At 40.8% G+C, this 13,587-nt stretch overlaps 1 protein-coding gene across 18 annotated transcripts in view; it reads right to left on the bottom strand.

Annotated features, from left to right (window-relative positions):
* Window positions 1-3,898: 3,898 nt before the first annotated feature.
* MCF2L (MCF.2 cell line derived transforming sequence like) overlaps window positions 3,899-13,587 on the bottom strand; it is a 115,686-nt gene continuing 105,997 nt past the window's right edge. For 8 of the 18 annotated variants that reach the window (XM_083437626.1, XM_083437627.1, XM_083437617.1 and 5 more), the window contains 6 exons: window positions 12,337-12,396; window positions 11,931-12,005; window positions 8,286-8,404; window positions 7,445-7,557; window positions 6,743-6,846; window positions 3,899-6,260 (listed from right to left, as the gene is read on the bottom strand). In XM_083437626.1, coding sequence (XP_083293752.1) covers window positions 6,166-6,260; window positions 6,743-6,846; window positions 7,445-7,557; window positions 8,286-8,404; window positions 11,931-12,005; window positions 12,337-12,396 — 566 coding nt within the window. In that variant the 3' untranslated portion in view covers window positions 3,899-6,165. Of the gene's footprint in view, window positions 6,261-6,742; window positions 6,847-7,444; window positions 7,558-8,285; window positions 8,405-11,425; window positions 11,507-11,930; window positions 12,006-12,336; window positions 12,397-13,587 lie in introns of all 18 variants that reach the window. The other 10 variants (XM_083437618.1, XM_083437619.1, XM_083437631.1 and 7 more) reach the window with 4 other exon arrangements.

The following is a 13,587-nucleotide window of genomic DNA, read 5'->3' on the forward strand; positions in this document are numbered from 1 at the left end:
GGCTGAGAGACTTCAGAGAAGTGTGACTAGCCCAAGGTCACCCAGCAGCTGCATGTGGAGGAGCGGAGATGCGAACCCGGTTCCCCAGATTACGAGACTACCGCTCTCAACCACTACACCACACTGGCAACACTGCTTCCCTTCCCGTATTTGGCCTTACTCCTTCCAGTCCTTTCTTAGGCCATAAGCTTCCTTTGTCCTCTGCTACAAACTAATTAAAAGTTTCACCGAGAGGTGCTTGTGTGTGTGTGTGTGTGTGTGGAGAAATTTCTTTTTTTCAGTCATACTGAAACTGTTGGGATAATTCTGCCACCCGTCCCTCCCCCAGGAATATTTGGAGAATCTTCACCGCCTCCCTCATTTTGCCACTCATAAATAGGACGGTGAATTTTGGGGGAGCCCATTTTCAACAGGGTCTGGCACTGACCTTGGTAAAGGCTGTCACCTTAATCTAGGAGGAAATGAGGGGCTGCCAATAATAAAAACAATCCAAATTTGTACTTGCTTTTCTGTATCACCATTATAACTAACTGGGTCATCGACGTGTCTTTCTTGGTGGTCAGATGTCGGGGACCTACCTGGACAGTATTTTTGAACCTTGCAATTTTGTGATGATGAGATATGCTCCAACATTTCTCTGATGGAAATAGGAATGTCCTATTCAATAATAATAATAATAATAATAATAATAATAATAATAATAATAATACCCCACAAATCTGATTGGGTTTCCCCAGTCACTTGGGGCGGTTTTCAACATATATAAAAACACAATACAACATTAAACATTAAAAAAACCTTCCCTATGCAGGGTGTTATGTCGGGGGGGGGTGTCACATAACTCCATATCCTCCAACATTTTTCTGATGAATATAGGGACGTCCTAAGGAAAAGTGGGACATTATGGGATCAAATCAGAAACAGAGACAGCTTCTGTAAATCTGGCACTGTCCTTGGAAAACATAGACGCTTGGGGTTTTTTTGTATTCACTGCAGATCCTCTAACACCAACCCCGTAATACATACGCACTTTGATTTTATCAAATGATTGATTAATCCTTAGACTTGTTCTACAGCTCTAATGAAGCATAAACCAAAGAATGTTTCCATTCTACTACTGGAATTTTATAGGTGGACAGTATGAACTGACCTTTCCTTATCTCAAATTCCTATTCCTGGTACGAAATACATTCCTTGCACCAGGCAATGTTAAGTACAGACTATGCTTTGGTTGTCTGGTACCAGGAGTATTTCCCCCCCCCCCCATGAAGTTAACGTTAGTCCACAAAAGGTTATGCAATCTTTCATCTGCTTGTCTTTAAGATGGTACCTTGCTGATTTTGCTGCTAAACAGATTAACATGGCTACGCTTCTGAAAGTTGGGACAAGGAGTGTATTTGTAATGTGCAGGAGATAGCTACAGAAGTGCAAGGTTATGTTGACAACAGTGGCTTAAAATGCAGTGAGGTTATTCTTCTCCACTGTGTTTCCAGACAGATTAGCACTGAATTGTTCACATCAAGAGGTGGAGGGGGGGATTTCTTCACCACACACACACGTTGGGGGGGGCATTTCTGGACTCTGCAACCCCCCTGCCAATCTTATCCATGATGCTGTGATCTGCACATGCTGTGATGGCTGCCTCAAATGTCCACATGACCACTTACTTCACATCCAGTTTTCTAGTCAGATTGAAGTTGGTGTAAGAGAAAAATCCAGCAAAAAGCAGTATTTGTCAAGAAACGACAGGGTCGATATGAACTGTGACTAATGCTATGTGAATGCGGTTTTAAAAAAATAGCAGTGAGAGCGCATTGGATGTGGAGCAAGTGGTAATATGAACATGCCTCAACATGGGAGTTCTATAATGTACTGCAGTAACTTGGGTTACAGTGGCAGAATACTGTGGGTTTAGTCTGTGATATTGGTGGTTAAAAATACAATGCACAAAGGAAGTGGGAGGGAGGGAATTTCTGCAAGAGAGGAGACGAGAGGAAGTTTCGGAGACCGTAGGGTTAAGGGAATTGAGAAATGTTATAGTGGCAGCGGTCATGGTTTTTTCTTCATCTGAGATGATATTATAGAGATGATGGCAGAAGTCTATGCAGGTTGCAAACCATTTCTTTGGTCTTCAAGGACCAAATTAGATTCCATGCAAACAATATACAATTAGGGTCTCCCGATAGCAGCTATCTGGCAAAACATGAACTGGATTGGGATAACAATATGCTGACAGTTTTTATTTATTAAAAGTAGTAATAATAATCAAATCATGTCATTTCCCCTATTAAAACACATACAGATGTGTAGCCTATCAGGAAAAACCACTGCTGGTTCGACAGAACAGCAGCAGAGAGGGGCATTTAAATCTGGAAAACGGTATACTATACCTTCTCCCTGCCAACTGCCATAACAACAACAACAACAACAATTTCATTTTTTATATGCCGCCCAACCGACTGGGTTGCCCCAGTCACTCTGGCTAGCTTCCAGCAAATCAAAACATCAAACACACTAAAACATCAAACATAAAAAAACTTCCCTATACAGGGCTGCCTTCAGAGCACTGGGATCCTAAGCCAGTCTCTTCCCCCCCACTCCACCCCATGGCTGCCAGTGAAAATGGGTCAGTTAAAGAAGCCTTCCTGCATGTTCCAGCAACACAGATTGCTGAAAGTAGGATGGCCACAAATTAGAAGCATTTCCTCTTAAACATCCAGCACTAGCCGCTACTTGGCCGAAGATTACTGGGCAGACAGAAAACCAAACTGACCCACTAGCTAAAGGTTTGCATCCTTTCCATGTTCAATGTGCAAAAGCCATTTAAAAGCTGTAAAAGAGAGCTTATTGGCTGCCCTTAAACAGGCAGCTTGGAATGAAGAGAGCCATCTGAGTGAGGCTAACCTCAGGCCCTTTGCAAGAGACATTATTTGCGCTCTGTTTGCGCTCATGGCTGGGTCTGCAAGAATGCCACTTGAATAGTATTGAATCGTCAACCCAAGCTGAGGTAGAGAATGTGCATGAAAGGGAAACCCCCCTTTATTATTTAGAACCCTTTTATGCCAGAATTTGTTAAAACACATTGCAATTGGTTTAGAAGTTAAGGCTTGAAATAATTTTGCCTGATGCCTGCAACCAGTGCTTTTTTTTCCTTTAAAAAAATGTTTAGGGGTACTCTCACTTTCCTACTCATATTGAAATACTGCCCCTCAATGAGGCCAAACTTAGATCCACAAAATTTTGGGGTATTAGTACCCCTAGGAAAAAAAGCACTGCCTTCAACAGTCTCCCCATTGCTATCCATCAAGTCCCTTTCCATCTGCAACGTACACTTTAGCAAATTCAATCCTGACTTGCGGTGGATTCAATGACTTGGTATCTTTCACAACAAAAAGCAAACCCAAAGTTTTTCTGGGATAGGGATATTACTGCTAGTATTTAGGATGCCCAGTGTACACAAATATATATATATTTTTAAACAGAGGACAGGCACACTTTAAGGGGTACTCCCATGGGAAGATCTGCCAGATTGAGAAACTGAGGATCTCTAGCTCAGCCAGAGATATGCTGGCGCTGAGCCAAGAATCTGGGATCTGGAGTTGGGACCAGAAAGGGAGGATTTAGGTTGGATCCTGAGCCAGTTTGGCTCAGTCACAATCTGGCAACCCAACACAGAATATTATTTGAAAATCTTGTTTCCCCTCTGTTAGGCTTAGGCAAAAGCCTAAGCTGAGTGGGGTTTGGATCTGGTGTAGCTTTGCTGGCTTAATTTACCAATGCTTTGCTTTACGCTAGCTTTTTGTACATAGGATTCCTCCCTTAAGACTTGCTGCATCAACTTCCGACACACTGTGGTACCGTGTTAACACACCCACACAAAATAGAAATCGCCATCATGTTGAGGAGACCCAGCAAGAAATGCTGAATTTTATTCAAAGTTTCATACATATACAATAAAGACATCAGATTCTGTAATTGTAATTTACAACAGCAGTAGAAAATTGAAACGTGGGTCGTATTAAAGTGCAATGGTATATGTACAACCACATGAACAAGGAAAAGGCATTGTCAGGGACAATGTAAAAAGAGACAGCCTCTAATATAAGGGCTTTCTCTGTGGTTTTCGTTCCCAGTAATAACTCCTCTCACTTGAGCCAGAGAAGCAATAAACCAATTTATTAAGTCTATGCAAGAAAAGTCATTTATTTTTTGGCAGTATCCCAAGCTAGGGCCACTGACAGAGGAAGGGGTGTGTGTGTGTGTGTGTGTGTGTGTGTGTGTGTGTTTGTTTGTGTTAATGATGATGAAGGCCTGTGGATGCATCATAATTGTATCCTTCCTTCTAGGACGATTTTGCAAGAGAGGGGTCCCCACTCCCAAACTCCTATTTACAAAATAAATTACAAAATACTATTGCTATTTTATGACCACAACAGAACAGACAGTGCCCTGGCTGGCACAATCTCATTTGTTTAAGATGCTTTCAAGAGATGCACTTTTCTGTGCTGGAAAATATATAAAGTAAAGCCTTGTACAACCTTTACATTGCTGCCGTATTAAGAAATTTAGGACATACAGAGGCCATCTTTAGCAGCCGGAAGTGTATAAATACATATTTTACATTAATACACATACACACACAAATATATATATATATAAATATGAACATATACAAACAGATATAAAATTCTGCACTGACCAGAGCCAGTCACAGTTTGATTGTTAACTATAAGCCAGAACTTGTTCCTGACGTTTGAAACAACAATCTGAGATGCTATTTATACTTCAGGGGGAAAAACAAAATCCAAATTAGTTTTATCTTGCCAGATTCTAATTGCCTAGTATTCATTAAGTGCTGACCACCAAACATTCACTTCTTTGATAATATATGAATGAGGTACATACGCTATGAGCTGTAAGTTAATTCAGGTGTATGGATGAATCCAATGTGGTTTATACATCAGTTTACATACTACTAGCCTTCGGTGAGGCAGATTTATAAATCGTATCTTGAGGGGGAATAGCAGTTTACACAGCATCGCTCTATTTCACATGTGTTAAATGAAATGCGTATGGTTTTCATCTTCGTTTATTTTAAAACTATGCCCACAATGATTTTTCCCTGCTCAAACGACATACTCATGCATTTCATAGAAAATTAAGCACCAGGAAGGATTTAGAAAAGTTTCATTTAGATGAATTGTAGGCATCTTCTAACAGTAAAAGACAATTGCTTGCTATTATAGAATGTTTAATTTCTGGAAGTTCAACCCATATAAAACATGTTCTGGTATTTACTTGATAATTAAAAAATGGGGTTTGTTTTACCAAACAACTTATGAAATTACCAGCATTCTTGTAAACAATTGTCCTTGATGGTAAAAATACCTCAAAAGGGCTATCACCATAGATTGTTAAAAAAAAGGAAAGGAAAGGAAAGGAAAGGAAAGGAAAGGAAAGGAAAGGAAAGGGGATAGTCTCTGTTGAAGTGGAACTGCTATTTCTTTAGAAGCAAAGATTACGAACAAGCTCATGGCTAGATAAAGCACAGTGGTTCAAAAAAACTAAGCCAGAAACCACAGCCAGATCAAAACGGATTCCCCCGATGCTGTAAGAGATTTCCTGCATATTAATACATTGCCTCAAGGAGGATTTCATGGGAAATGACCTGTAAAGATCATGTTTCTGTTTCCTTCTACATGATCAATTAACTTCATATTAATTATATATTAACATATATTCATTGTTTTACTGTACAGATTCACACCAATAGACACAACCTGGTTTCTTCATAGTATTCTCCCACATTATCCCTGTCCAGGTTCATTTTTTTTCTAGGAAAATGATAATGCACCTTCCAGAAGATTCTCTTCCCAACAAGGCGCACATCTTCCACTCCATGCTGCTGGCAATCCTTTACATCTTCATTCAATGTCTTTTTCTTTTTTTTATATAAAATTTTCTTTTTTTATTATTCAATGTCTTTTTTTTTTTTTTAATACAAAAGATTTTGTAAGCTACCACTGAAACATGTGTGTGTGTGTGTGTTGGGGAAGGAATGGAGAGAGATTCAAGTGATGGTAGCTTCTCTGTTTCATTTAACACCCGGCATTTGCATTAGAAGTTTGACAGTTTCACAAGAGTCTTCATGGAGGTTTTAACAGGTTAGCCCTTTATGTCCGAGAAGCTGATGCTGCTGACGTTGCAACTCTCACTGTAGCTTGAAGATGAGCTCAGTGTACTGGAACCAGCTGCAGACTCTGGATGGAAGGAACACAAATTTACAGAGAATTATATTTGTAGCTATTGGGATGTGGGTGGCGCTGTGGGTTAAACCACAGAGCCTAGGACTTGCTGATCAGAAGGTCAGCAGTTCAAATCCCCGCAACGGGGTGAGCTCCCGTTGCTCGGTCCCTGCTCCTGCCAACCTAGCAGTTCGAAAGCACATCAAAGTGCAAGTAGATAAATAGGTATTGCACCGGCGGGAAGGCAAACAGCGTTTCCGTGTGCTGCTCTGGTTCGGCAGAAGTGGCTTAGTCACGCTGGCCACATGACCCGGAAGCTGTACATCGGCTCCCTCGGCCAATAAAGCGAGATGAGCGCCGCAATCCCAAAGTCGGCCACGACTGGACCTAATGGTCAGGGGTCCCTTTACCTATATTTGTAGCTAACTTGGTACTGGGTTCTTTGACAAATTAAGTGCCACTCTGTTAAACCAAAGCATTTACAATTAAAATCATACCTGAGCTGCTCAGAGATATAGCAGATTTTGAGTTGCCAAGCAGCACCAACAAACTGTTGACTGGAACCCAACCTTCTTTGCTTGTGGTCAGATTCTTTACATACCTAGGAAAAAAAATATTTTTTTGGCTTTTAAACTATTAAAAAAACTATAGCATCAAAATATTAGGTCCCATTTGGAAGCAAAGTAGCCCTTGTTTAGAGGCAGTCAACTTTTTTTGTATTTCTTCTGGTGCATATTGTAATACTCTAAAATCAGGGTTTCCCAAAACTTGGGTCTCCAGCTGTTTTTGGACTACAATTCCCATCATCCCTGACCACCGGTCCTGCTAGCTAGGAATGATGGGAGTTGTAGTCCAACAACGGCTGGAAACCCAAGTTTGGGAAACTCTGCTCTAAATTAACAACATTCCAGGTTAGAGTGATAGTTCCCCATGAAGTCCTTTTTCTAGTGAATTCCACCCATCCATCTGATAGCTTTAACCATGGTTAAGGGAATACTTTCTTATCAACTGTATTCCATGGTTTGCAAACCAGTTTCAGGAACTGAAAGAAGTCAGAAACAATACTGAGAAATCAGCAATGGGAACTGAACAATCTCACTGTCCTTTCCAAATCTCTTAACTATATTTACACATCTGGACATTGCACCAGGCCAAGGTGCTTTTGCGGACATTGTGTCTTAAAATATCGGTCTTCATACCAAAGTCCATCTTCTCCTTCATGCATCAGCTGAACTAACTCTCCGCTTTTCAGCGCCAGGTCTTCAGGGCCTCCTCTGTCATGATCGGCCACAACAGTGTATTTACCAGGAGTCTAAACATACACAGTAGAAGATACAATTGGTTTAATGAGAAACAATCAAATAGCTATTAACTCTGAGACAGATTTTATGGTGATCAAAGTGCCAAAGCTAAATCAGTTTTTTTAAAATGTGACTTAGGTGAAGCATTTCTCCCTCATAACTAAGAAGCAGAATCACATCCTCTAGAGTGACTATGCGTATAAAAAAACCTTATTTAAAATACATTTTCCAGGATTGTCACAGTCCTGTACAACCAAGAAATAGAACAGGGAAAGGGTTATGGAGTTCTGAATTACTTCACCAGCATTCCATGGGACTTAACTGTGTCAGTTTGGCCCATGATTAGCCAACATGGTGCCAACTACAACTCCTATCAGTACCAACCAGCCTGAATTGTTAGGGAGTTGAAGTTTGGAGGGCTCCACATTAACTCTCTCTGGTTTAGCCTTTCTCCAATGCTACACCAAAGTGCACCCTGTTCATTTTCCTTCCATTCCCCTCCCCCATAACAACATACTGTAGATACCAATTACAGAGCTAGGCTACATTAAAATAAGTGCTGCAAAACTATTATCAACTCACTGTTCATTCTACCAGTGTCATTGAATAATAACAATAACAACAACAATAATAATATATTTATACCATCTCCAAGGGGTCTATGGGAGATTAGTCACTGTGGCCAGGTTCATACATTATATCTTCCTCCCTCCTATAAACATGAAAATATATTAGTTACCAGCTTCTTCTCTACTTTTACTTCTTCTTCTGCATCTGAGGAATTGAGTGGATCCTCTGCACTGGACCAGCCATCATTTTCTTCCGAAGCATCAAGTGACTGAGATGTTTTAGACCATCCTTAATAAACAAACAAGCAACTGTTATTGAAGCTTCTCAAGCAAGTACTGAACTGTTTTGATATAATAGCCATTTTAATACTCAAAAAAGTATTATTTATTTGACATTTAGTTGCGACTTCTATATAAAATGCAGGATACACTTTGAACAGTTACAACAAAACACTAGATATCCTTTGAACCAATTAAATTGTACTAAGTGATATGCCGTCTTGGTGCTAATAGGCAGCTAGTGAGATCACCAACTGCAGTCAGGTAAGAAATGAGAACCTAGCCAAAAAACAATGGTTTTGATCCAGACCTAACTCAAGCTTAGAGTAAACCCACTGAAATCAATGGGACTTAAGTTAGGTTTGCCATTACTAAGTCCCATTGATTTCAATCCATGGGTCTGGATCCAATCCAATGTTTTTCCCCAAGCCGAACTACAGTGGTACCTCTGGATGTGAACGGGATGTGTTCCAGAGCCCTGTTCGTATCCAGAAGCGAATGCAACCCACGCCCACGCGTCTGCAGGTCGCGATTCGCCGCTTCCGCGCATGCACATGACATCATTTTGACCGTCTGCGCATGTGCGAGCGGAGAAACCCAGAAGTCATGTGCTCCGTTAGTTCCGGGTCGCCGCAGCGCACAACCCAAAAATACTTATCCCGAAGCTACTTCAACCCGAGGTATGATTTTATTATTAAATTTATTAGATCCTATAAATGATAGATGGCTAACCTTAGGTATCAAGTATCTCAAGAAAATTTTTCTGGTTCTCTGAAACCCCACTGATTTTGGGGTTGCAGGAAAAATTTTAAAAATCCCACAATGTAGATACAGCATTGGGGTGAACAGAAGGGTTTAAAACACTTCATCCCAACATCCTTATGGGGATGCAATTTGTTTCAAGTCATCCGATTGCTCATTTGATGAGCAGGGAGGGGGCAATGATCTGCATAGATCAGGGAGGCTATGACAGTGTTCAAGGACATTCACAGATGCCATGCTTCCCTGGAGTGTTAGACAAGGATGAATGCAGTCTTTGGGCCAACAAAGGTTAGCCACTCCATGTTGTTGGTTATTAACCTCAGCCTGTTTATTTTATGGCACTTCTAGCATAGATAACTCATTCTGATGACCCCTCAAATTCTTGTTAGGTGACAAAAACTTACAAGAAAACAGAAGGCCAAAAAAGAAAAAAAGATCCTGCTATTTATTTCACAAACGGTAATTCAAACAGTGGGAGACAGATGTGATTAGTCAAACACATCACAATGTGCTTCCAACTGGTACACTTTTTAATCTGCCAAGTGTATCTGGCTCAAAATGCAATGGAATACGACACTTTACTCCCAAGTGCAATTTAGGATAAGAACTTTCACACAGATTAGTGGTCCGCTAGTGGTTCGTCAGGTTGGGAACTCCATGCTTTCATGTTGATCACTAAAGTATCCCTTGGAAGGTCATGAATATCCATTCCAATGAATAAAACATGTATTTAGTTTACCATGTCGCAACAAAGCAGCATATAATCTGATCTCTTCTCAGCCTTGTTTTTCTTTTTTCACGCCTATGTCCTAGCATAGATATGGCGTGTGCATACTTGCTTGAGTTTAAAGCTGAACAATTCTATACTGAAAAAAATTACCAATTCTGCCTCTCTGCCTCCCAAAGAGCTTGCAATGAGAAAAATCTCTTCATTTGTGCTTTTTGTATCATACAGCATCATCACAGCAGGATACAACAACGGACACAATAACAAATCATGCACATGTTGGCAATGGTACACTTATATTTCTCTCTGGGAGTAGACTAAAAACTACTGTGGTTATTTCTGAGTATCTCATCTTCTAAATAAATAATCCCAAATAAAACTCGCACAACAGATTTCCAAATCTACTTATTGAAAAACAACCCACTTCAACACAGCTACAAGGATACTATATGAGTTCCCTGCACTCTCTCTGTGTCACATTCCCCTAGCGTGAGCAAGAAATGAAAGCTACAGCGCTGCTCTGCAGATTAAAACAAGTCTGATTGTCAATGCCTCCCATTAATTACAATTAGGCAAATTAAATGAGCAGCGGTTGGCAAGACTCCTTGGGGTGGATCAGAATCTGCTCTTCCCAAAGAAGGTCATTGGGACGTTTGCTCCCCCAGCCCCATGCTGCCAATAAATACTGTATAGCTATTTACTTTCACCCGTATAAATGCAAATGGCTGCCATTCACTTCTGTGGAAAATGTAGGAAGCTACACTTGGGGACCCTGTTATGATGGAGGCAAAACCTGCCCTTCTCATGTAATGAGATGCTGGATGACCCAGCTTCCACAAGGGACACAGGTGGAGCGTACCTCCTTGAGAAGTGGTTGTGACTGCCCATGCTAATCATATCAAGGGGCTTCTTGCAAATATAAAGAACACTTTTATAGTGAATAGAAGGTTGCACTTGGACTAGGGTAACTTTGGGCTTAAAACCCTACTCTGCCATGAAGGTGCTCGTTGGTTGGCCTTAGGTCTCTTTTTCAGGACCAAAATACATTGGATGGAGTTCCAAAATTGGAATCCCTGATGCCATCGCCTGGTTCAAATAGCAGCTTGGGGTGGAGTGGGGAGTATTAACCCTTTCCTATGACTCTGCAAAGCAAGTTACCCTTCTCTCATCCCCATAGCTGCTATTAGTCATGGAGGGAAAGATAGGCACAATATTTGGGGAGGGAGGATCCCTGGCCCCAGTCTAAATCATGCTGCTTTTTGGACAATGCTGGAAACTCTTGATTTTATCCCACTCAGTCCTCAGTGGAATTAACCCCACACAATGGAATGGGGAGGGACTACCAGGATGGATGATGTCCTGAGCTTTTTGGAGGAAGGGTGGATTCCAGGCAGACTGAAAACCAAGACTTGTGCTTCGTGTCATCCGTGACACTACAAGATGTTAGAGGAAAGCCAAAGCAAGCCCTTAAAAGCAGCCACGAGTCACAGCACACATCACACCATGCACAAAGTCCATGTGGCCCCAGAAGAGATACGTTACCTTGCCTGCGCTGGGCTGCTAGTAAAAGATAAGTAGTGCTGACCCACTTGGCCCTGTTCCAAGTTAACACAGAACTTGCATCTGTGAAAGAACTGAATAATAAATATTCCCAGTGCATTACGCTGTTGCCGTGATACCACCTTCCACCCTGAGCTTGAAATTGGAAACTAGATTCCACTCAATCATAATTAAAATGAAATAGCCTTGCACTATTTATCAAACACAGATCTATCATTTCTCTCCCCCACCCTTCCTAATTTTTGCTATCTTTTTATCAGGTTATATGCTGCAACAACTTATCTGCCCCAACTCTACTCCTAGGTTCTCATCTCTCAGCTTTTCACACAATGAGGTTTCCTGGCACATTTGTCCCTAAACTTAAGAGAAGGTACAGAAAATTGCATTGCTTTGTTGGCTACCACGTGTGGCAATTTCCGTCAAAGCGAAGTGCATGCAACTGTTAGGATTCTGCGATTTCAAGTTTGGAAAGTTGGCTCCACTCTACCTCTCAAACCCAAAGGAGTTGGATCACTCTTTACTTCATGTCGTTTAGTGTTTTTGTCTGGGCTGGTAGGAGAAGCTGCAGTAGGGCAAACAGGCAAAAAAAGACGGAGAGACAAGAAAGAGATATTGAAGAATTTGAGAGAGAGAGAAAATAGGTGGGTTGCATGCAAATTACCTTTGAGTTTAGACTGGAAAACAAAAATAGAATCTCATACTTTTAACTGGTATTCATAAAAGCAAGGAAAAAACATTTTTAAAATGTAGGAATAATTAAAAAGTGCATATTTGTGGTTATATGTACAAATATTAAAAAGCTGGTAGCAAAGCTATAATTAATTTGCAATTTTCTTTATTTTCTGCATTCATATATCACGTTATTCCAATGAAACTAAATCCTGGATCAATACCTGGTCGTGAAAGAAGGATCATTGGCAAAGTCTGGCTTTTAGCGGTAGGAGACGCTGTTTCTGTCAAGGCAAGCATGGAATATTAGTGCTTACCGATATGAACTTTAAGTAGCTGGCTGCACTCATTGTTAGCTTCTCCGGAAAGAACTCAAAGGTAATGGGGTTGTTAAAGAGAAGGAGAGAGAGAAAAAAGAGACTTTTCCCATCAGGGCGATGGATGCATAATGTTGGTCACTCCTTTCAATCTCGTAATAGCTCCATGGCTATAGTGTGAATGACATCTCAACATGTCTTCCTGGACAATTTAGATAAGTTATTCACTATCAGCATGGAACCACTGTGTATTCATATAGGTGTGCACACGGCTCCCACAACCAAAGCACTGTAATAATAATTTAAAGGAGCCCAGAGCAGGGCAGGGCTTTAAAATGCTTTCATGTAAAACGGTACAAAGGAAAATGCTATCAGAGATAACAGCTCTGAGAGCAAGACTAAGCCCACCTTCTGTGGTGGAAAAACACACAACCTCTTTTCCTTAGGGACCTGTGGAAATAACATTTCAAAAGGGTCTCTTTTTTTTAAAAAAAAACAGCTCATCTTGATAAAAAGCTTTCTTGAAGGAAGCAAGTGCATTCCTTCTCCAGTACCAAACTGAGTTAATGATGATGATGATTTTATTTTATTATTTATACCTGCCCATCTGGCTGGGTTTCCCAGGTAAGTTTTTAGAGATGACAGAACACAGCATGGAACATGAGAAAAGAGTGGAAGGAGTTGTCCACTGGGAACACATCATGACAGTGATCCCAAAACTGCATCAATTGCCTCCAAATATCTGGCAAAAAATAAGCCAATTCCAACTTATAGAGCTTGAACCTTACTTTCCTAGACACTGTGTTTATCTCCAAGTACAATCTCAGTCCTTAATAACCAGGAAGGACTTGATTGATATTGATTGATTGATGATTGATTGATTGATTAATAGTGCCCCCCCTCCCCCAATCCCCACCACAAATGAAGTTTGAACATTCATTGTTCACAGAAAAGCATTCTGGTTGGTGTGCAACACATCTTACAATTTTTGTGGAGCTCCCTCCCAGCTCCAGGTCTCCTGCTACGGAGTATTTTGAAAAAGAGAGTAAGGAGCAAGGTCTTCCTATCTGAACAGAAAGGCAACAGCTTGAAAGTTTGGGTGATTTATGGCTGGGAACTCTAATGAAAAGATGCTAAAGCAACTTTATAATCTTGTCA

Source organism: Podarcis tiliguerta (genome assembly GCF_965153285.1).
Source record: "Podarcis tiliguerta genome assembly, chromosome: 4".
NCBI lineage: Eukaryota > Metazoa > Chordata > Lepidosauria > Squamata > Lacertidae > Podarcis > Podarcis tiliguerta.